This window comes from Urocitellus parryii, chromosome 4 (assembly GCF_045843805.1).
Source record: "Urocitellus parryii isolate mUroPar1 chromosome 4, mUroPar1.hap1, whole genome shotgun sequence".
NCBI classification, from domain to species: domain Eukaryota; kingdom Metazoa; phylum Chordata; class Mammalia; order Rodentia; family Sciuridae; genus Urocitellus; species Urocitellus parryii.
In genome coordinates, this window is record NC_135534.1 from 157,544,930 (window position 1) to 157,566,924 (window position 21,995).

The following is a 21,995-nucleotide window of genomic DNA, read 5'->3' on the forward strand; positions in this document are numbered from 1 at the left end:
ATATTACTCAGCCTTAATGAAGAAGAATGAAATGATGGCATTAAGCCGGGAGTGGTGATGCATGCCTGCAATCCCAGTGGCTGGGAGACTGTGGCAGGAGTATCTTGAGTTCAAAGCCAGCCTGAGCAAAAGTGAGGCACTAAGCAATTCAGTGAGACTCTGTCTCTAAATAAAATGCAAAATAGGGCTGGGGATGTGGCTCAGTTGTTGAATACCCCTGAGTTTAGTCCCCGGTACCAAAAACAAAAAAAACAGAAAAAGAAATGATGGCATTTGCTGGTAAATGGATGGTGCCAGAGAATATCATGCTAATCAAAATAAGCCAATCCCCAAAAACCAAAGGTAGAATGTTTTCTCTGATATGCACATGCTAATTCACGATAAGGGGAGAGGATCTTGGGAAAAATAGAGGTACTTTGGATTAGGCAGAGGGTAGTGAGGGGAGGGAAGGGAAGGGAGCATTGGGGGTAGGCAGAATAGTAGAATGAATTGGACATTATTACTCTATGTGCATATATGACTACGTGACTGGTGTGATTCTACATCATATACAATGAAAAGAATAAGAAGGTATAGTCCATTTATGAATGATGTGTCAAAATGCATTCTACTGTCATGTATAACTAATTAGAACAAATTTTAAAAATTTACAATTCACCACTCAGAACACTGCCTCTCAATTAAAAAGGGGGAAAAAAGGCAATTTTATGAGGTATTACATAAATTACATTGTCAGACACATCAGAAATTCAATGTCGTCACACATGCCTCTCAAAAGATTAAGCAATGTCACTTCATATAACACCCTGAATTACAAAATAACTCCAAAAATACAATATCAGCTGATGTCAAGAAATTGGTGCCAGCACAAAATCTTAGGCATGAGAGAAAACAAATATAGCAGAACTAATGCTATTATAGTACTTACTTACGAATGCACTAGATAGAAAATATAAAAAGAAAGAAAATAACAGGAAAATTTTAAATGGGACAGATGAATTTCTTTTGTATTTGATAATGTAGCTACAATTAAAATAGCCACTGTTAGATTAAGATTTCTTCATTTTATACCAGAAGAATATTTTTTATTGACTTGCAGCTTCTCACAAAAATAAGAGTATATTGCTACCAAAGCTCTCCTAAAGAATTTATAAACTTTTTTCAAAGTAAAATAATTAATGAACATGTTTTTTTACTACTAATTATAGTAAATAATGAGTTGATTTATTTCCTTTTCAGTCTGTACCTAAAGTAATTATATAATTTATATTGATAGCACATATTGATATCTGCTACCATACTATCTAAAGAAGCAGTATTCTGACTTGACTTGTATTAATTATCTTCCATTGGAAATACATCTTCATTGGTCAAGAATTTTCACCTTAAAGAAAACATCACCAATTCCTGCTAGGGAAAGAGTCCTGTAACAGGGGAGAGCAAGGAAGAAATTCATTATATGGGCTACTATCAGTGCTAAATGCATGAATAAATTTAATGGTTTTCAAATTTCCATACTTCTTTCATTTTACAGCAGAGACCATAGACTCAGCCAATATTTTTGTTTATACTGTAATCAGTGCATTAAAAACCATAATTATTACAACAACTCATATTCATATAACCTTTCAGGGTTTACAAAATGCTTCCATAAGCATTATCTAATTAAGTTCTCAGGAGCACCAAGTACTACTTTGCTATTCCCACTGGGAAAACTGAGTCCCAGAAAGTATAAGCCACTTTCTCCAATATCATGGCATGATTAACCAACAGAAAAGGACTCCCAATCTGAGGCTCTTTCTGTGAAAATGAAGAGGTTTCCAGGACAAGCTCCCTTCTTCAAAAAAGAAATGGAACGAAACCCAGACTCATAGATTCATGAACTGCTTTTCTTCATTCTAGATGAAAGCTGGTCCTTAGCCACAACACATACATACGGGCAAGGAATGGTGATGACTGAAAAATAAAACATGCCGTAGGTGGGAATGGTTTGGATGAAAACATTTAACATCTGCCGAAAAAAAAATACCTAATACACTGTCACACAGTTATAAAGCTGAAAGAGACCTTTAAGTCATCTGTTCCTTTTTCCATATCATAGATGAAGAAACCATGGTGATGCACAGGGAGCAGGGACGTCCTAAAGGTCACCTGTTAAACTGTTCATCAATCGCAGAGCCAGGATTACAGCATTTTCCCTACTCCCTGTCTTGATCCTATTTCTCAATTAAAGGATTAAGCACAGTCCAAATATTTATAAGGAACCATCACAGTGCTAGAGAGATTAGAAAATGAGATCTTATCATTGTAAGTGTAAAAATTATTGATTTTTATATATCATTTAAAGCTGCAAGAACTTTGCTTCCTATAAGAAAAATAATCAATGTTTAGATTTTAGGCTTTATCACTAAGGTTAAGGATAATTTCTAAAATATGACTTTTTCTTCCCTTTATATACACAAGCTTTAAAAAATTTTGTTTTTATGATAGACTTAAGTACATTCAAAACCAGCATAGTCTCTCAACTTTTAACCAATAAGAGGAGTAAAACCCCAATAACTTGGAGTTTCATGATCTTTTATAGGTACAAGTCTCTTTAAAACACAAAGTAATTATCCTAACCAAGTTTATGCCTCTGCCTGTCTTTCTCAGTCTTCAGAAGTTCATTAAATTATCTAATGCAATATTTATTTCTCCTCTGAGATTTAAATACTAGGCAACAAAATATCTCTAAGCTTAACTGACCAACAACAAATCTAAAAATGGCTCAACTTGTAAGTTATTTGCTAAACGATATTAATTTCCACATTAAAAAAATAAATAATATAATTAGTCTTTATTGTACCTATGAGTCTCTAAAAAGACTCTTCACCCCCCAATTAAAACCTAACGTGAAATTCTTTTTGGAGAGGCAAAGTATAAGAATTTTCTAGCTATTATTGAATGTTATTCCACAGGAAGAAAAATAAAAACATTTTTATGGAGACCAACAGTAAACCATTCAGATGATAGAAAATATTGACAGTAAAATAAATTTTCCATCTCTTATTCACAAGATCACTTTCTCACTTTAAAACAAAGTCTAATCTACAGCAGATGCCGATGCTATTTGGGGGGAATTCCATCATCTGTGTCCTGATCATTCCGAGGAGGGTTTTTTCCAGAGGTGAAGAGCTGCCTGAATTCTGAAATGTAGTCTGGACTCCAAGGAGTAATCTTTGTAGTTGTTTCTGAAGATAACAATAAAATTATACAGTCAAAATTTCTTTGTATTCCAAAGGATACAAATTCTTTGTATCCCACTCCCTAATATGCTATTTACTTTCAAACTTTAATATGCGAAACCGTGCATCACAGCAAAATGCAGATTCTGCCTGGAGGTAGGGGTGGGGATAGCAAGTCTGTTTTTGCAGAAGCTTCCTGGTGGTGATTTAAAGTCATACTTTCAGTAGCAAAATTCTACTTAATTACCAAACCATTCACAAACCCAGCAAGAAGGTTTTGAGGAGGACCTAACAAATTTGGTGAACTACTCCTAAATAGTTTGACTTCCTTTTTTTAATTTGAAAAATGTGAAGGTAGGCTCATATAAACATGGTAAACATCATCAACCACTAGAAAGAAAGACCTGCAACAAAGACAGCAGTATTCCTTAGTACTACCAAAATTACTTATTCTAATTCTAATGAGCAAATATCAATGATTTGTCTAATAATTAAATAATAACCAGGGGGCTGAGGATGTGGCTCAAGCAGTAGCACGCTAGCCTGGTATGCGTGCAGCCAGGTTCGATCCTCAGTACCACATACAAAGATGTGTCCGCCGAAAACTAAAAAATAAATATTAAAAAATTTTCTCTCTCTCTCTCAAAAAAAAATTTTTAAAAAAATAATAATCAGACCAATGTCAGAATGGCCATCAAAATACAAAGATTACTTTAAGACTTGACTGAGATCATTCTTGTTAACCTCCCTTTGCTACAACTGTTAAGAAATAACAAAATGGAATAACTTCAACTTTAGTCTCCTACTTTTATACGTTGCCTTATTTCTATAGCTTTTCACTTTATACACATCTAAGGGCTGCTTGGTGGTAACTTTGCTAAGGGTTAATAAAATGTATTATTTATAAACTAAAATCAACATCTTACCAGAGTGTATCAAAGGATGTACCTGACTATATTCCTAAATGTCTGGCCACCACTTTTGGCAACTTTGCAAAGCTCCTACTACATAAAGGAAACTGAAATTAATTGAAAGTCTTAAAATTACTAGGGAACGTGTTATCATCAGTACTATATGACATTAGTGGTAGCTTTTGGTTGCTTTTTAGAAATGAAGTGTAGTCTGGACTCCTGGACTTTCTTGTCTTCCACTGTCATCATTATAAAATTGTTTTACTATATACTACATAGTAGTAAATATACCCAAACAATAAATATTTGAAACAACAGTTTTTGTAGTCTAATCATACTCTCAACAATGGGGGGGGGTCGGGGATGGAGGAGAAAGGCAGTACTAGGGATGAAACCCATGGCCTCATGCCACATCTGAGCAACATTTCCAGCTCAACAGATTAAAAGAGACTTGTTTTCACATAAACCTTTTTTTTTTTTCTTTTTTTAATCAGAAGTCCTTCTTGGCTACCCTATATCCTGGTCTTCTGCCCTATTGCTATGCTCTAAATATTTTTAGAAAATGCTTACAAACATTGAAAATCCTTGCCTCCAATAGCTGTTTCTTTCTCTTTGTTTAATATTTATTTTTTAGTCGTAGTTGGACACAATATCTTTATTTTATTTATTTATTTTTATGTGGTGCTGAGGAACAAACCTAGGGCTTGCATATGCTAGGCGAGTGGTCTACCACTGAGCTCCAGCCCCAGCCCGACTCTGTTTCATTTTCACCTCACTTGTCAAGGTCACTAATGATCATGCTGCCAAGTTCGACAGACCTTCTTTGGTCTTATGTTGCTTGACCTCTCAGCAGCTGCTCTCATGAATTGACTATTCGTATTTTTTTTTTCAAGCACTTGGGTTTCCTAGATGTCTTTCTAACTCATATTAAAATCTTAATCTTCTTAATTTTATTGGTTCATCTCTAAAATGAAGGCATATCCCAGGCACCACGATAGACTTCCATCCTTGCTCTGCAACTTTCCCAAAATGAACTTATCAAGTACGATGGCTTTAAATATTGCCATCTTGTGTTGGTGACTTTGGAATCTCCACATTTAGCTCTGATTACCAGAGAACCCATGCTTACATATCTGACTACCAACTCAATATCTCTACCTGGGAAATTCAACAGCCATCTCCAAGTATTATGGTCCCAAAAGAAGTATGTTTCTTTCCCCAAACCTGTTCTTCTAACTATTCCCCATCTCAGTAAAACCATCACTGATGACCTAGTTTAACTCCCCTGTGGCTTCTGCCAAAAATGCTTCCTGCCCAGTCTTCTGGTGATTTCATGTGACTGATTTTCTCAAAACTTGCTCTAATTATACAAATGTCAATTATAGTATCACCTCCTAAAAGGAAATCTTCCAGAAACAATAAAATCTAAAATAATATCTGAGTACCCTGTATCATATTGTAAACTTCAGGAAAAAAAAAATATCATTAGTATTTTTCTCACTTGATTGTTTAATATCTCCTTCCAGCTAAGGAAGTAGAAACATTGCCTATATAGTTTGTAGCTAGGTCTCTTTAGCACTTTTACCAGTATCTGGTACTTAGCAGGTGTTCAGTCAATATTTGCTGAATTTAGAGAAATTAATGAACCAACAAACCCCAGGCTATTTGTGACCTACAGCTGTTATGGCATTCCTTCTCCATTGCACAAAATGCTCAAGGGAAACAGACTATAAGGTTTTGCCTTAAATAAGGGGACCAAGATCACAAGTTTAAGAGTCATTGTCTAGCTAAAATGATAAAAAGAAAAAATACTTCAGAACTACTATGGTGGAGATCAAAGAACTTCATGTGATTAATTGCTCATCAAGGAAATGACAGTTATGACTTAAATGACCTTATCTATTGGTCATCAAATTACACGACCCAAGATTCAAATCTGAATACATCCATTTATTTACATATCATATTCTATGACTATTTTTAATATAACTGAGTAGTTTCAATGAAGACCTTACACCATAGAGCCAAAAATACTATTTGGCCACTTACATAAAAATCTTCCAACTTCTGATTTAGAGAACAGTAATTTAGCAATCACTGAGACAGATACCTACAATCACATCTATAAGAAGCAACAAGGTGAGGCATGGGGAACAGTATAATTATAGCAAAAGAATGAACATAATGCATAAGCCAGCAAAAGCAATATTATTGCTAATTTGCAGAAGTAATATTATTACTAATTCTTCATGACTTTATTAATCTTTAAGTGTCTGAGGCCACTGCTGCTGATTTTAGTTGTAATGGTGTTGACATTCCTAACTCCACAGCAATCAATGAAGAGCTACCTTCATCACTTACCTTGCAGTTTCTAGGAATTTTATGGCCTTGTCAATTTCCCCTTGGCTTTTATATAAAAATGCCAACTCAAACAGAGTGAATGGCACTAAGTAGTGGTCATACTTCAGCCGCTTTTCACTGAAAGAGCAATGAGAATCAATTAAGTCTTAACAGAACAAAAGCATATCATTTTAAGACTTATTCCTCATTCCTCAAAAAATAAGTGAAGCATCAAGCCTATTATCCGAAAAAAAAGCTGTACTAAATAGTTATGGAACTTTAAATAAACTATGACAATAAATTGTATGTTCTTGATACATTATTTATTCCATACTGTAAATCCAGAACTGATAATTTTTCCCAATATCAATGATTTATTTCTGATGATGGTTTACAGTTTTTTATAGATGAATACACACAGACCTCTAAAGATGAACCCCAGAAATGACAAGATCTTCCTTTCAAACATGAAAGTGTTCATCTCTTATCCCATTTAGAGATAAGAAAGCCACATTATCATCTTTTTTTTAAAACTATGATTCAATTCCTTTTGTATTTTAAAGTCTTGTAAGACTTTAGAATGTCAATAAAGAAGTAGTCAACAGTTCTGTTTTCATAATTGTGAAAATTATCATTACAAAACATCCAGAAGCTTTGGGGAAAATATGAGTAATACCATTTCCAATGCATAGCTTAGCTCAAAGGAACATAATAAAATATCTCAGATTCCAAAAATAGAACTAGAACTGAAAAAGTAGGACTCTAGGTATGTGGGATGATGCTGAATGAATCCTGGGTTTTGCTTCCATCCAAACTATCCAGGTTCTTAATGTGCATGCAAGAGATGAGGTCTTAGGCCCACAGAAAGCAGGTAGGGAGAACTTAAACTTCCATTTAAAGTTTTGGATCCTAGAAGAGCACTCCTCTAGAAAAAGGGAGTATTGGAAGAAACACACTTACCAACATAGGAGCAAGAAAATGACTCCATTTAGAGTTAAGAAAGCTCTTTTATTATTAATTTTTTTGTTCATAGGAGCAAGACCTTTACTTTTGATGGGAAGAAAAAAGATACCTTCGTTGGGAGAGTAATGAACTTGCAATTCAAATTTAAATTGCCCAAATAATCCAAGAGCCTATAAGCAATGAAATTAACGTAAAAGTGGCTTTGGAATAGAAAAGCCTTTAGGGCACCTGGCAGAAATAAAAGCAAAATCACTTTAGAGAAACTCTTCCTTAATAGAGCACCATAAGAATTTGAAGATAAAAACCCAACTGAAGGTAAATTCACAATCCAAAATAATAAAATATATAAGCAAACAATTCACTATGAGATTCAATAAACAGCACAAATGGGTCATATTCTGATCATCCTTTTTGATCCTTATAAAAGCACCAATAAAACAGAACTCGGTGCATTGTTCTTTAACATGTTTACTAAATACGGCATATTACTTATTTGGGAAATAAATATTGACTCTTTCATCTTATACAGACACCAGTCTTCTTACATTCTCATAAATATTATCAGGAGGAAGGGGATCAGATGTCCATGGATTGAAAGGTACATGATTGAAAGGCACAGGATGTCACCTGGTAGTCTACAGCAGTGATCTTTTTGGTCTGAACTGTGATCTTTTGGGTCAAAAAATTTGAGACAATATTTAAAAATTGGGATATTTTGGATAAAATCCAGCTTCTATGCTTTTCATTTAAAAAAAATGGTACGGACTATTGTTACTTAGACCACATTACGCACAGCAATAATCAATTACAGCTAAGGAGTGGTTAGAACACACAACCATTCTAATCTACACTGCTCACCAATCTCTTCCTATATCATTTAGCCTGTCTCATTTAGTATGAATACTAGTCTGACCCCTAGAGTTACTTGCATTTTAATACAGAGAAGAGGGCCAGGCATCGACCCTTGATTGAATTCTATGATTAGTAGGAAAAGGACCTCATCATCATTGCCATTGAAAAAAATTAACTCTTGTGCTATGGGTGTCCTATTAAGGAATTTAGAGCCCGACCCCACAATATGTAGATCAGAGCCAACTTTTTCTTCTATCAGACGCAGAGTCTCTGATTTGATATCAAGCTCCTTGATCCATTTTGAGTTAACTTTTGTGCATGGTGAAAGATAGGGATTCAGTTTCATTTTGTTGCATATGGATTTCCAGTTTTCCCAGCACCATTTGTTGAAGATGCTATCCTTCCTCCATTGCATGCTTTTAGCCCCTTTATCAAATATAAGAGTTGTAACTTTGTGGATTAGTCTCTGTGTCTTCTATTCTGTACCATTGGTCCACCCGCCTGTTTTGGTACCAGTACCATGCTGTTTTTGTTACTATTACTCTGTAGTATAGTTTGAAATCTGGTATCGCTATACCGCCTGATTCACACTTCCTGCTTAGAGTTTCTTTGAATGGATTAAAAAAATGTGGCATTTATACACAATGGAGTATTACTCTGCAATAAAAAATGACAAAATCATGGAATTTGCAGGGAAATGGATGGCACTAGAGCAGATTATGCTAAGTGAAGCTAGCCAATCCCTAAAAAACAAATGCCAAATGTCATCTTTGATATAAGGAGAGCAACTAAGAACAGAATAGGGAGGGAAAGCATGAGAAGAAGATCACCATTAAACAGGGACGAGAGGGGGGAGGCAAAGAGAGAGAGAAGGGAAATTGCATGGTAAAGGAAGGAGACCCTCATTGTTATACAAAAATTACACATAAGAGGAAGTGAGGGGAAAGGAGAAAAAAAACAAGAGAGAAATGAATTACAGTAGATGAGTTAGAGAGAGAAGATGAGAGTGGAGGGGAGGGGAGGGGAAGGGAGGGGGGTTAGTAGAAGATAGGAAGGGCAGCAGAATACAACATACACTAGTATGGCAGTATGTAAAAAAGTGGATGTGGAACCCATGTGAATCTGCAATATGTATACGGGGTAAAAATGGGAGTTCATAATCCATTTGAATCAAATGTATGAAATATGATATGTCAAGAGCTTTGTAATGTTTTGAACAACTAATAAAAAAAGAAAAAAGAAAAAAATTATATGCAAATAAATGCCCTTTATGGGAAAAAAAAACAGTTATGATACTTGTCACATATCTTTCGTCCCTGCCAGATTATAAGAATAATGGCAAGTCTATTTACTCAGCTCTCAGTGCCTAGGACTCAGCACAGTCTCTGGCACATGCTGGGTTCTCAAATATCTGCAAAATAAATAAATGGACAAAAAAAAAACATGAATTAAAAGAGTATCAGAGACTCCGTATATTCTCAGTATATTACAGTCAGAGTTTGGATAGAAATCTGTTAGCCAGGCCATAAATTTAGTTTTTGTGGGTAATCTTTTAAACACCAAGTAGAAATGCTTAAGGCCATATTTCATTTAGACCATAGTTTTATTCGTGAAGAACAAAGAAAACTCTGCTGGATTCTCTCCTTAGTTAACACTAAGTAAATGTTAAGAGACATGAAATTAAAGTATTTTGTATTTTTCTCACAGCAGTTCTCCAGAAAGCATGACACGCGCTCAGGTTGGTTTTATTGTTTGTTCTTACCTTTCCACAACATGATTGAAACACAGTTCGGCTTGCATGGGCCGCTGCAGGTTCTTGAGGCAGCATCCTTTAAGTAACTGCACTAAGCACTCGTCATCTACAGAGTAGTCGCTAAAGTCTTAAAACAAACAAGAATCATAAACAAAAGAACTGCTTTTTTTTTTTTTTTTTTGGTGGTGGTGCTGAGGATCGAAACTTGAGCCTCATATATGCTAAGCAAGCGTTCTGTCACTGAGCTACACCTCCAGCCCCAAAATACTTTTAAATTAAGAGGAAACCAAAAAGCTACTAGGTTTCAGGCAGATCATTCAAAAATTTAAAAAAAAAATGCTTTTAGCATTTGTTGTGCCTCACTAAATACCACCATGAAAATATTTTTAAATCAAGAGAACATTGAATTTACGACATTAGTACACCATTTTATTTAGGGGTTCACTCTATCCACTTAAAATTTTGCTTCAGGTGGTCACACTCAAATTTTGTGACTTTAGTTACAACCACAGGAAATGTAAACTCTAAATAAAGAGCTTTATTAATTCTGTAAAAGGTAAAACCAGGAGGAACAAGAAAGCTGTTGTTTTGGCTTCTGTGTTGGCTTCGATGCAAGAGAGGATAGCACTTCCATATGGAGAAGCAGATGGCCTTGCACCCATTAAAAATTCAGGAAGTAGAACACCCTCTCCAGATCATTATGTTTACAACTTATCAATTCTCCCAGGTTATGTTCTTTTGGGGGGAAATTATGTTGTAAAATTAGACAAAACTGTTCTGAATTACATGAAAGACACCAAAAATCCCCACAAACTTCTGAATGCTTGAAGATAATGCATAGGATTTTCTTTCACCGTTTTTTTTTTTCTTTTTGAAAATGACTGCCTTCTACAGCTAAAGTCTAATGCATATTAAACAGAATGAAACCATACTGTGTGTGACATCATTTGACAAGGTAGCCCACTCCAGATTTACCACTTTTGAAGGTTTCTTTTGTTTTGTTTTTTGTTTGTAAGTGATATGTAACTAAGAAGTCACTCCAAGACAGACTGCTAATTTACACATTTCAGACTGTGACAACAGAGGGGAGGGGTAGGAAAGAGAAATAATGAGGCCCTGGGAGTCCCTCATATTGAAATTATGCTTTCAGTACAAACCTCAGAAATCACCAGTGACACATGTTGGTGCTTTAGTTGGTAAACTCCATGTCTATAGGAGGTTAAGAATGCCATTTAGCCAACTAGAAGGTGATCACTTTGTTTCTAGGTGCTGAAAACAGCTGAGATTCACCTCTAACTTTCAAGTGCTGATAGGTCATTCATTAAGAAAACCACCAATACCAACACCACATTACCTTTCCTATTATTTACTTAGGACAATTTTTTCCTATTAAAAAAAAAATCTATCCAGGCTTCTAATCATGGATGTTTGTTGAAATATATATATATATATATATATATATATATATATATATATATATATATATATATATATATATATATATATATTCAAAAAGCAATGGGAAAATTAATAAAAAGTAGTCAGACTGTTTGAACAAAGTTTGTTCAAAAGCCCAAATGGCTTTTATGGAAGTATATCTCATGAAATCTCTCTCTCTCTTTTTTTTTTCTTTTTGTAGTTGTAGATGGACAGAATGCCTTTATTTGTTTATTTTTATGTGGTGCTAAGGACCGAACCCAGTGCCTCACACATGCTAGGCAAGTGCTCTGCCACTGAGCTACAGCCTCAGTTCCTGAAATCTCATTTTTTTAAAGGTGAACTTTCATATATTTCATTTGAATTTCAAAATGATACAAGGTTATGCTAATTTCTACCTCAAAAGAGGTAAAAATTTCTTTCTGAAATTATTTCACATTAAAAATAATAAATATTGGGGCTGGGGTTATAGCTTAGTGGTTGAGCACTTGCCTCGCATATGTGAAGCACTGGGTTTGATCCTCAGCACCACATAAAAAAATAAATAAAACAAAGATTAAAAAAAAAAAAAGTAAAGATCACCTTACACCCATTAGAATGGCTACTACTAAGAAAAGAAAAAGTAGAAAACACGAAGTGATGGTGAGGATAAGGAGAAACTGGAATCTTTATGTGCCACTGACAGGAATATAAGATGACATAGCCACTAAAGAAAACACTACACTGGTGCTATGGTTTGAATGTCCTCTACAACCCACAGTGAAATATAGTCACTGGGATGGTATTGGGAGGTGGGAACTTTAAGAGGGTTGGTCAGTCTGTCTGTCTGTGTCTCTCTCTCTCTCTCTCTCTCTCTCTCTCTCTCCATGTGATGCCCTGCCATGATATGGTACAGCATGAAGCCCCTCACCAGATGGCAGAAACTTGATATTGAACTTCCTAGCCTGCAGAACTATGAAAAAAAAAATTTTTTCTTTGTGAACCACCCAATTTGGTATTCTTTCATAGCAGCAGAAAATAGACTAAAATAGGCAGTTCCTCACAAAATTAAAGGTAGAAATGCTAATTGCTAATTTAAGGCTAATTCCTGCCTTAAAAAGGAAGGAAATTGGGCTGGGGTTGTGACTCAGTGGTAGAGCACTTACCTACCATGTGTTGAGGCACTGGGTTTGATTCCCAGCACCACATTAAAAAAAAAAAAAACTAAATAAACAAAAGGAAGGAAATATGGCACATGCCACAACGTGAACGAACTATAAAAATATTACACAGATGAAATAATGCAGTCACAAAAAGACAACTACTTATATGATGCCATTTTATATGTGGTATCGAGAGTGGTCAAACTCAGTAGTAACAGAAGGAAGAATGGTTGCTGCCCTGGGATAGAAAAAACGAAGGAATAAGCGGTTGGGTTTTTATAGGTATGGAAAAGTTCTAGAGGTTGTTCGCACAATGATATGAATATACTTTAATCTCCTGAAATGTATACTTAAAAAGAACTAAGATTTTATTTTATATGTTTTTACTCACAATTAAAAATAGAGTTTTTAAAAGATAATTGTTAAAAAAAAAGTTAGGACTCTTATCACAATTCTAATAAAAACTGTGTAGAAAATATAGTACCAGAATATCTAGAAAAACATACAAAGTCTGAAAAGTACATGCAGCAAGTCTATAGTCAGCACTTTATAAATATTCAAAGTACAAACTTTGAATTCCTCTTTTGACCCCAGTTCTGAAGTCTTCTCATCTGCTTATTTCCCTGGTACTCAGAAATCCAGAAATCCAAAAGGAATTCCTAGTCCATGAAGATGAACACCTCAGCACTTTGGCTATCCTACCTAAGCTCCAGCTCAAGAAGGGATTAAAGTGTTCTAACTTTTTTGTGAAAGGGGGCGAGAAGAAGCAAGAGAAAGGAACCCTTTGTTTCTTTTCTAAACATGCTGTCTTTAACATGGTGAAAGCAGTGTAACACCCCTCATCAACAGACAAGCTCTACATGTGACTGCAGTGGGATAGGATATTCCATGCCCCAGTCTCCCCAAGACCATGGGTCTATATTTCCAAGATGGCTTTTGGTATGGGGAAGGTGGAGGGGAGGTCTTATGGCCCCAGAACAGCATTGTTCTCTTTGTTCCAACTGACTCTATAGCTACCTTATCTGAAACTTTGACTTTGTTAGTAGATAAGTCATTTCATTCAACTCTCATTCTTTTTTATTTCTTCTATTGATGGAAATATAAAGCTAGAATTATTATAAATGGGGAAAGCAGTCTAAATGTCCCAATGAACCCCATTTACCAACACTTAAAACATGTATTATTTATTAAATTAAAAGATAAAAAAACTCCAGACTAGAATACATCTAGATACCTATGTTTATAAGTCTAAAAATAAGGTCAAGATGGAATACCAAAAATTCTTAATTAATTGTACAATCATAGCAAAAATATAGGTGACTTTTTCCACCTATACCTAAGAAGTTTGATTATATGATTAAAAGAATAATTGTAAAGAGAAATCTCATTAAAAAGTTCAGCCTCATAACAAAGATGCAAGTACAAAAAAAAAAAAAAAAGTCCTCCTCCCTGCAGCCCTCTTCAATAACTCAATCCCCACTGTGGGGAGCTTACTGAATATGAGCCAGGGCTCCTTGAGTGTCCATCTTTTTCCTGCTAAGAGAAATGAACAGGGTGTGGCAGCACACACCTATCATCACAGCTCCTCAGAAGGCTAAGGCAGGATTGCAAACTTGAGATCAGCCTGGACAACTTACTGAGACCCTGTCTCAAGATAAAAAAAAATAAACAAGGATGAGGAAGTAATTCAATCCCGAGGAAGGAAGGGAGGGAGGAAGAGTTAACTCCCTTAATTTCTATGCCCATTAAGCAGGTTTATCACCAGGAAAATTTCCATTTTACTTCTGAGGTTATAACATTCCAAAAGATAAGACCATAATTTTGGGATAATACCTAAGTGGTCTTGCATTGATAAGGAACACAATAGAGGCTATCACTGATGGCACTGTCTAACAAAACATAAATCCTCTTTTTAAAAAAACAGAATTATGGGCTGGAGATGTGGCTCAAGCTGTAGCCCGCTCGCCTGGCATGTGCGGGGCGCTGGGTTCGATCCTCAGCACCACATACAAAATAAAATAAAAAGATATGTGTCCACCGAAAACTAAAAAATAAATATTAAAAAATTCTTTAAAAAAACAGAATTATAAATGTCAGAGCAAGAAAACAACTCTGGGCATCACTGGCCCAACAGTGTTCTTATTTCAAAAGAAATAGGTGTTTTTCCAGAGTCTGAGGGCTGCAGAGCTGGGGCCACAGACACCATATATGATGCCCCTGTCATTCTGTCAGCTGCCTCTGGCAAACCTTGGTAAACCACTAGCATCACCAAAGGTAATGAGTGAAAAATCAAATGGTGATAAGATCCGAACGTGAAAACAACAATTCCTCAAGTCTCCAGAAACACGCCAACCTGGAGAGCAATCAGGAGGCCTGGAAAGAGTCACAGCTAAACCAGATGAAGAGCCTGCATTCTTTGTGCTGCTTTTACACTGGAATGCCTGTCTTTCTCCCTTCTTTTTTTTTTTTTCTTTAACAGTTTTCTGATACAATTTACATGCTATGCATTTTGTTCATTGAAGTATATAATTCAATCATTTTAGTACATTTATATAATTGGGCAACTATCACAATTTTAGGACATTTTCACCCCCTCTTCAATAAAATGCTATACACTTTAGCTATCATACCCGACCCCAATTCCTCCATCCCTATCAACTATTAATCTGCTTTCAGTCTTAAAAACACTGGCCTCTGCTGGGCATGACATATAAATGAAATCACATAAAAAATGGCCTTTTGTGACTGGTTTCTTTCATTCAGCCCAGTGTTTCCAAGGTTCCTCCTTGTTGCAACATGTCATTCCTCCCTTCATCTTAATTACAACCACCCTGCAGCAAAAGCTGCTGTCCTCAAGCTGCACACAGATTGACGTGGACAAAGATGCAAGGGAAAAGGCAGGAGAATGGAAATGGAGCACAGAGAAAGATGACTACAGGTTTACTCTTCACACTTACTTTGATTTTGTAAAGCTGCCTCAGCCATTTCAACGGTTACCAAGAGATTTTCAGAAATGTCTTTTCTTTTACCCACTATTGAAAAACCATTCCAGACATACATCATTTCCTAATGAGGAAGAATAAAAAATCATTCCCAATTATGTGAGGTTATTCAACATCCTTCATGATCTCAAAAGTACATGCATGTATTTTGCCATGATTGCTAGGGATCACAAGACAGTATTTAGGGATCATATTCTTCAGCTTTCTTCATTTGGAATTTAGTGATATAATTTCCCCTTGTTTTATGATACATCTTTTGCCTTTGTACTGGGAAGTAATTCAGTATATATATATTATGATTTTACTGAAAAAATAACTTCTTTGTTCAATAAATATTAAGTAACTATAAGTATGCAATTTTTTAGAATACAGATATAAGTAAATATAACGTTTTTAAATCACACTATTAACAGTTCTGTTTAATATAATTTTTATTGTTACTTTAAAGGGAAATATTTTAAAATGTCTGCCAATTGTTTACATAAACTGTTTCCAAGCCTATCACTGAAAATAAACATTGAAATATTTCACTGGGCTCAGGTTCTTTTATACCATTAAAAATATGTGTTGGTCCAGTAGTGCAATCCAATATGCAAAAAAGCACTCATTTAAAGCCATATGGCTAAATGACAGCTCCTGAAAATGTAAATTAATGATTTCTCATTGCCTATTATATTCAATTGGCAAACAGATGAGAATTTTTTTTAGACCAAAAGCAAATGTGCTTTTGCTTGAAAATATTTTACCAGTGTTCCTGATAGTGCAGTTCATATTTTGAAGGGTATACAATAAGCAAAGTAATTAGTATCTTTTTTGAAATAAATAAAATTTAAAATATGATAGATATTACTTGAAAAGCCTCTTACCAGGGAAGCAACAGAAATGTAGAAGCCTCATTCAGGCAGAATGGTGGTGAGTTTATTTAATGACACTGAATGCTAAGACCACAGCACTCTGCCTTTCATTTTACATATTTTCTTACTGCTAACAGAGTAAGAGCTCAATTCAATAACTGAGAATATTTTTAAATTGATGATGATTTAAAAATTTTTATTGATGGAATATTTTATCAGAAGGAGGCAGGCTCAGCTCAGACATGATTACAGAGTGGCCACATTTTTGTCTTCCTTCATTACAGTCACAGAAGGAAACTGTCTGATGTTGGTGTTCTCTGGAACTGTTTTAAGTTTGGAACACTTGGGCCTTAGTGGTAGTTGCAAGCCAACTCCTATCTGATACCTGCAAGGGGATGTAGAGGTTCTATAAGTCAATAACAGAACAAGAAACAACCCAATGAAAAGTTAAGGAAGGATGTAAACAACAATTCACAAAAAAAGAAATAAAAATGAAAGAACCCACACACACCAGTTTCAATCCTCAGTACTAAAAATTAAATAAGTAAAATGTTCTTAGTGGTACAGCACCCTGAGTTCAATCCCCAGTAATGCCAAAAACAAAAAACAAAAAAACTGCACGAACCCATAAAAACATGCTCAATGGCACCAAAAAGGAAATGCAAATCAAAAGAATAAAATATTGTTGGTAGTAATTTAAATTGGTACAGCTTCTTTGGAGGGAAATATGGAAATATTTACCAAAATATTAAATGTATATACCCTTCAACCAGGAATTCCATCTCTAGAAATCATTCTGAGGGAAGTACATATACATATACAAAAAAAGGATATTTGCTGTCATGTGTTGTATGTAGTAAAAACCAGAAAAACCTATAGAATAGTCAAAGGGAAATGGCTGAATAAAATCTAGAATAAAAAGGCAAATAGATTCAGGAACCCCCACAAGAGGGCTACAGATATTGACTTACACTGAACAGCTTTCCTGTGTTGACTACCTTCGCAAAAACTAAACCCTCAAAAGAGTCATGGTGGGCTGGGGATGTGGCTCAAGTGGTAGTGCGCTCGCCTGGCATGCGTGCGGCCCGGGTTTGATCCTCAGCACCACATACCAACAAAGATGTTGTGTCCGCCAAGAACTAAAAAATAAATATTAAAAATTCTCTCTCTCTCCTCTCTCACTCTCTCTTAAAAAAAAAAAAAAAGAGTCATGGTAACTCAATATGTTCAAATATATCTTTAAAGGAAGGTTTCATTAATTAAATTGAAATTGTGTTTTTCACAGAGGTCTTACCTAAAAGGCATAATAATTAGGAGTATGAGCTGGAGCAGGACTAAACAGTCACCACCCACTTGGCACTCTTGAGCACTGTAAGGATGGCTATTTCAAACTAACGTGTTATCTAAGTATGAAAGACACACTGACTTCCAAGAACTAGTAAAATGTCTTCTGAACAAGTTTTTTTCCATTACATGTTGAAGTGGCAAAAGTTGGCATATACTGGGTTAAACAAAATACATTCTTAAAATTAATTAGACTTCTTTTTACTTTTTAAATAAGCTATTAGAAAAGGTATGATTAGATTAGTGGCTCACATTCTATTTCAATTCAATTTCAATGAAGTCAACTTTCCCTTCTCTCTGCCTAAACTTTCTTATCTATAAAATGGGGCTAACATTCATAGGTATTATAAGAATTAAATTGATATGGTTCTCTAAAACAAATTAGCCTTTATCATAATTCCTGGAGTATATCAACTAGTCAAAAAAATCAGCTATAATTTTTATTATTTGTTAATAAATCACTTAGGTTTACCTTACAAAACAAAATGGTTTTTAAAACAGCTATCTTCCCAACCAAAGTTAACATTCTCCCTGATGCTCTGAGTACACTATTTCTAGTATGCAAATAATAAATAAAATAAAAGCACAAACCAGGGCTGGCAGGACCAGCTTTATAGGGTCAGGCAAGGAGGGGGAGTAACGCCGAGCCTTCCTCACTGCAAACTTCTCAGTAGGGAGAGATTTACCAGCAATTCTCTGCTTCAAGCCATCCACCTGTCTGTGAAGATCCCCAACCCCAAAGAAAGGTCAGTAAACACACATTATTTACACCTGTGGTTTTCACGTTGCAGGGCACACAGCAGCAGCAGATGCTGGGAGCCTGTTTGAAATGCCAAATCTCAGGACCTTCCCTAGACCTACTAAATCAACAATTCCAGTGGTGGGACCAGCAATCAGGAGTCTGATGCACACTCAGCATGTACTCTGATGTACACCCAAGTGAGAATCACTGATTGACACATTTCTTCTAGTCAATTTAGCTAATAAACTACATATATCAAACACAGTCCAGGCAATGTAAATATAAAATTGACAATTCACATAAGAAAACAGGAAATAGTACAAGGTATTTCCTTACAGTGTGGATACCCACAGAGAGGGAACGGAGCATACACTGTTATTATTCCTATTTGCAAGACCAACACAGATCTATAAAATAATGTGGCACAAGATAGCCATCAATTAAGGCAGACTTTGAGAAAATGTTTCCCAAGCATAGGTGATTTTGGAAATAATCAGTTTAAGATATGCACCATATTTATAAACTTCCTCTCAAAATTCTAAAAAATTTCAATTATGAAATTCACAAGCAAATAAAAATGAAAGTAGGTGGGAAGATTACATGTTCCTGAGGGCATTTTCTAATGCATAATTTTATGAATATATCAAACAAGTTGTTGAGAAAAGAATTCAAGGAAATATCCAATTACATCACTGAAACAGTAAGATGAAATAGGAAGGGGGAAATCCAGTATAATTGCACTAGCAAAGCCCAGTTTAAATTAAAAAAAAAAAAGTAGTTTTAAGACATAAATAAAACAATATGTTCTCAAAATTCCCTGTCACACAAACATATATGCAAAATCCTATCCGAAGAATGGTATTTTGACTCTTATGTAAATAAATTGTTTAGGGGTTCCCATCGAAGAAATATGAAAGTGAATCATGAGGGAGCTCTAAGGAAAAAAGGCAAAAGATGTACTAGTGTACTGGTCTATACATTCAGGGTCTTTGTTAAAGAAATAGTGTCTTGCCTACCTGAATAAAGTTACCACATTCTCATTAGTTGCCACCACATCTTCCTCAGGAAGCATACTCAAAATTGCAGCTTTCAAAAATACATATGTTGCCTTGAGGAGAAAAAAAGAGCTTGCTATAATAACATCTTGAGGTACAAGAACTTTCTACCTAGAAAATCAGAAATGAACTACAAATCTTCCAGATATAATATTTAAAGGCATCAAAGAAACCAAAGGAAATAGAAGTTTTAAGTTGTCATTTCCAATCAAGAAAAACACTGACCAATTAATTTAGACTGTTGGGGGCCCCAACATAGACCATTTTCCTATTATATAATTATATCACTCATAGGTGAGAAAGTAGGCAAAATGAATGAAAGCTCACTGTCTCACTCCTCCCAACTTCTCACAAATTAACCAGAATTTATTTTAATTATTATGAAAAGCCTGGTCATCAGGGAACTGGAAAATCTACAAAAAAGTTATCAAGATTACAGTATTGATATGTAATAACTTTAAATATAAGTGCAGTTCTTCTTAAAGAGTAAAATCTCTTTGTTATAACCCTTTGGATGGCTTTTAAAGTGCATAATACTGATAATAGTGCTAAGTACTAGGTACTTAATGCACATTCCCTCAATGTCATACTGCTGAACAAACAATCCTAAGTAAAATTCATCCTGACATTTATAAGCAAATGAAAGCAGTACACTTACCTTGGACCATTTACTCTCTTTGCAAAGCAGATCTGAATAGTAATACGCCTGCATCCAGTTTTGTTGGAATACATAAATCCACATTAGCTCCCAGTAACAGAGATGGTGAAACTGTTTCCATTCTTCTTGAACTGAAATGCATTTTCGAAATATCTCTTGTGCCTATAAGTCAATTGCATAAAGCTGATCATCCAGATATTAGACAAGGAGATAATAACCTAATGGAAAAATACATAAAACACTTTGTACAAAAAGAACCAAATTATCACTTATTAAACCACTCAATATGATAAATATGATTCTCTGCTTACATGCAATAATACAGTTAAGTTCTGTCTTTTCATGTAACTTTGTGAGGGACCCTGGCATTTTATAATGTGGGAGTGGGGAAGCTCCTTTCCAGATATATAATACCTAAGTCCTTTAAAAAGAAGACTGACAATAATAAAGGTAGAACTTCCAATGGACAAAACACACTATAAACACAGTCCCAGGCACTAGAAGACTGGGAGAAGACATGTCTGCTCACACCTGGCAAAAGGTTAACTAACCCCTTATCAGACATAAATTTTGTAAGATTCTTTAAGATTAGACTCAAAGGGAAAATGGTGAAGATTGAAACAAGCAAACCAGAGAAAAAGATTTACAAATGACATATATATAAAGAAATTTGTAAACTGGGCAATATAAACATAAAAATCAGATCTGTTATTTATCAAGGATCACATTGGCAAAAATTTAGAAGATGGAAAATGTCTAGTCTTCACAAAGAGCACTGGAAACAAGCATTCTCATATCTTTACGAGAGTTCGAGTTGTAAGAACCTTTAAAAAAGGAGGACGTTTTGGCTAGATAGATCAAAATGTAAACATATTTCAACCTAGCCATTCTAATGATCAGAATCTGGCTTAGGTCAATATACTTGTGCACAGAAATGAACATACAATGCTGCTGTCAACAGCATTATTTGTAGTGGACAAATATCTACCAATAGTAGACTTTAGTATAGTATATTCATCCCATAAAATGAAACCAAACCATCAGAAAGAGTGAAGGAGATTTATATATACTGACCTGGAGAAAGATCCAAGATGTATTGTAAACAGGAAAAAAAAATCACAGAAAAATATACATGTTTGATCTCATTTGTGTGTGTATGCACATAAAAGGCTCCTCGCTCTTACATCTTCAGGGAACTTGTGAATAAGATCCTTTGATGAAGAGCCCACACACAATACAATGGAACTGCATCTTATATATGTCCTACATTCCAAAGGTAATGTATACAATGCAGTAATTGATAACAATCAAAAGTTTTTGAAAATGCCTCAGACTACCCACCTGTTATTTTGTATATTCTACTCTGAACTGTCTCATGCGTTTTATGTGTAAGGTTGCTTTCCGTAACCTACTATATATAATAGGATATATACACAAGTTAAAATGTGGGCCTTTTAATTAAAATGTCTTTTTCTTTATTTTTAGCTAGTCCACATAGCTGGATTTACTTATGTAGAATGGCTGTGTGATGCAATTCTACTACACAGATAGCTCCCCCAAACAACTCCCACCAAAAAAGTTACCTCTTCAATATTCCCTTTCAGCAACTGGATTCGGGCATGATAAAACAACATGAGTGAGCCCTGTACAGAAAGGAAGAAAACACACTGTTCAACAATCAACGCTGGCTGATTGATTATGGTTGAAACATACAATTG

The 21,995-nt window shown here is 35.1% G+C and overlaps 1 protein-coding gene across 1 annotated transcript in view; it reads right to left on the reverse strand.

The window, feature by feature from the left end:
- Positions 1 to 222: 222 nt before the first annotated feature.
- Positions 223 to 21,995, reverse strand: part of Ttc39b (tetratricopeptide repeat domain 39B) — a 121,663-nt gene continuing 99,890 nt past the window's right edge. Inside the window, exons 13-20 of the mRNA XM_026398588.2 lie at positions 21,861 to 21,920; positions 20,278 to 20,439; positions 19,581 to 19,672; positions 18,414 to 18,540; positions 15,580 to 15,688; positions 10,053 to 10,170; positions 6,497 to 6,613; positions 223 to 3,230 (exon numbers count right to left, since the gene is read on the reverse strand). Of these exons, the coding sequence (XP_026254373.2) occupies positions 3,140 to 3,230; positions 6,497 to 6,613; positions 10,053 to 10,170; positions 15,580 to 15,688; positions 18,414 to 18,540; positions 19,581 to 19,672; positions 20,278 to 20,439; positions 21,861 to 21,920 (876 nt within the window). The 3' untranslated portion in view covers positions 223 to 3,139. The remainder of the gene's footprint in view (positions 3,231 to 6,496; positions 6,614 to 10,052; positions 10,171 to 15,579; positions 15,689 to 18,413; positions 18,541 to 19,580; positions 19,673 to 20,277; positions 20,440 to 21,860; positions 21,921 to 21,995) is intronic.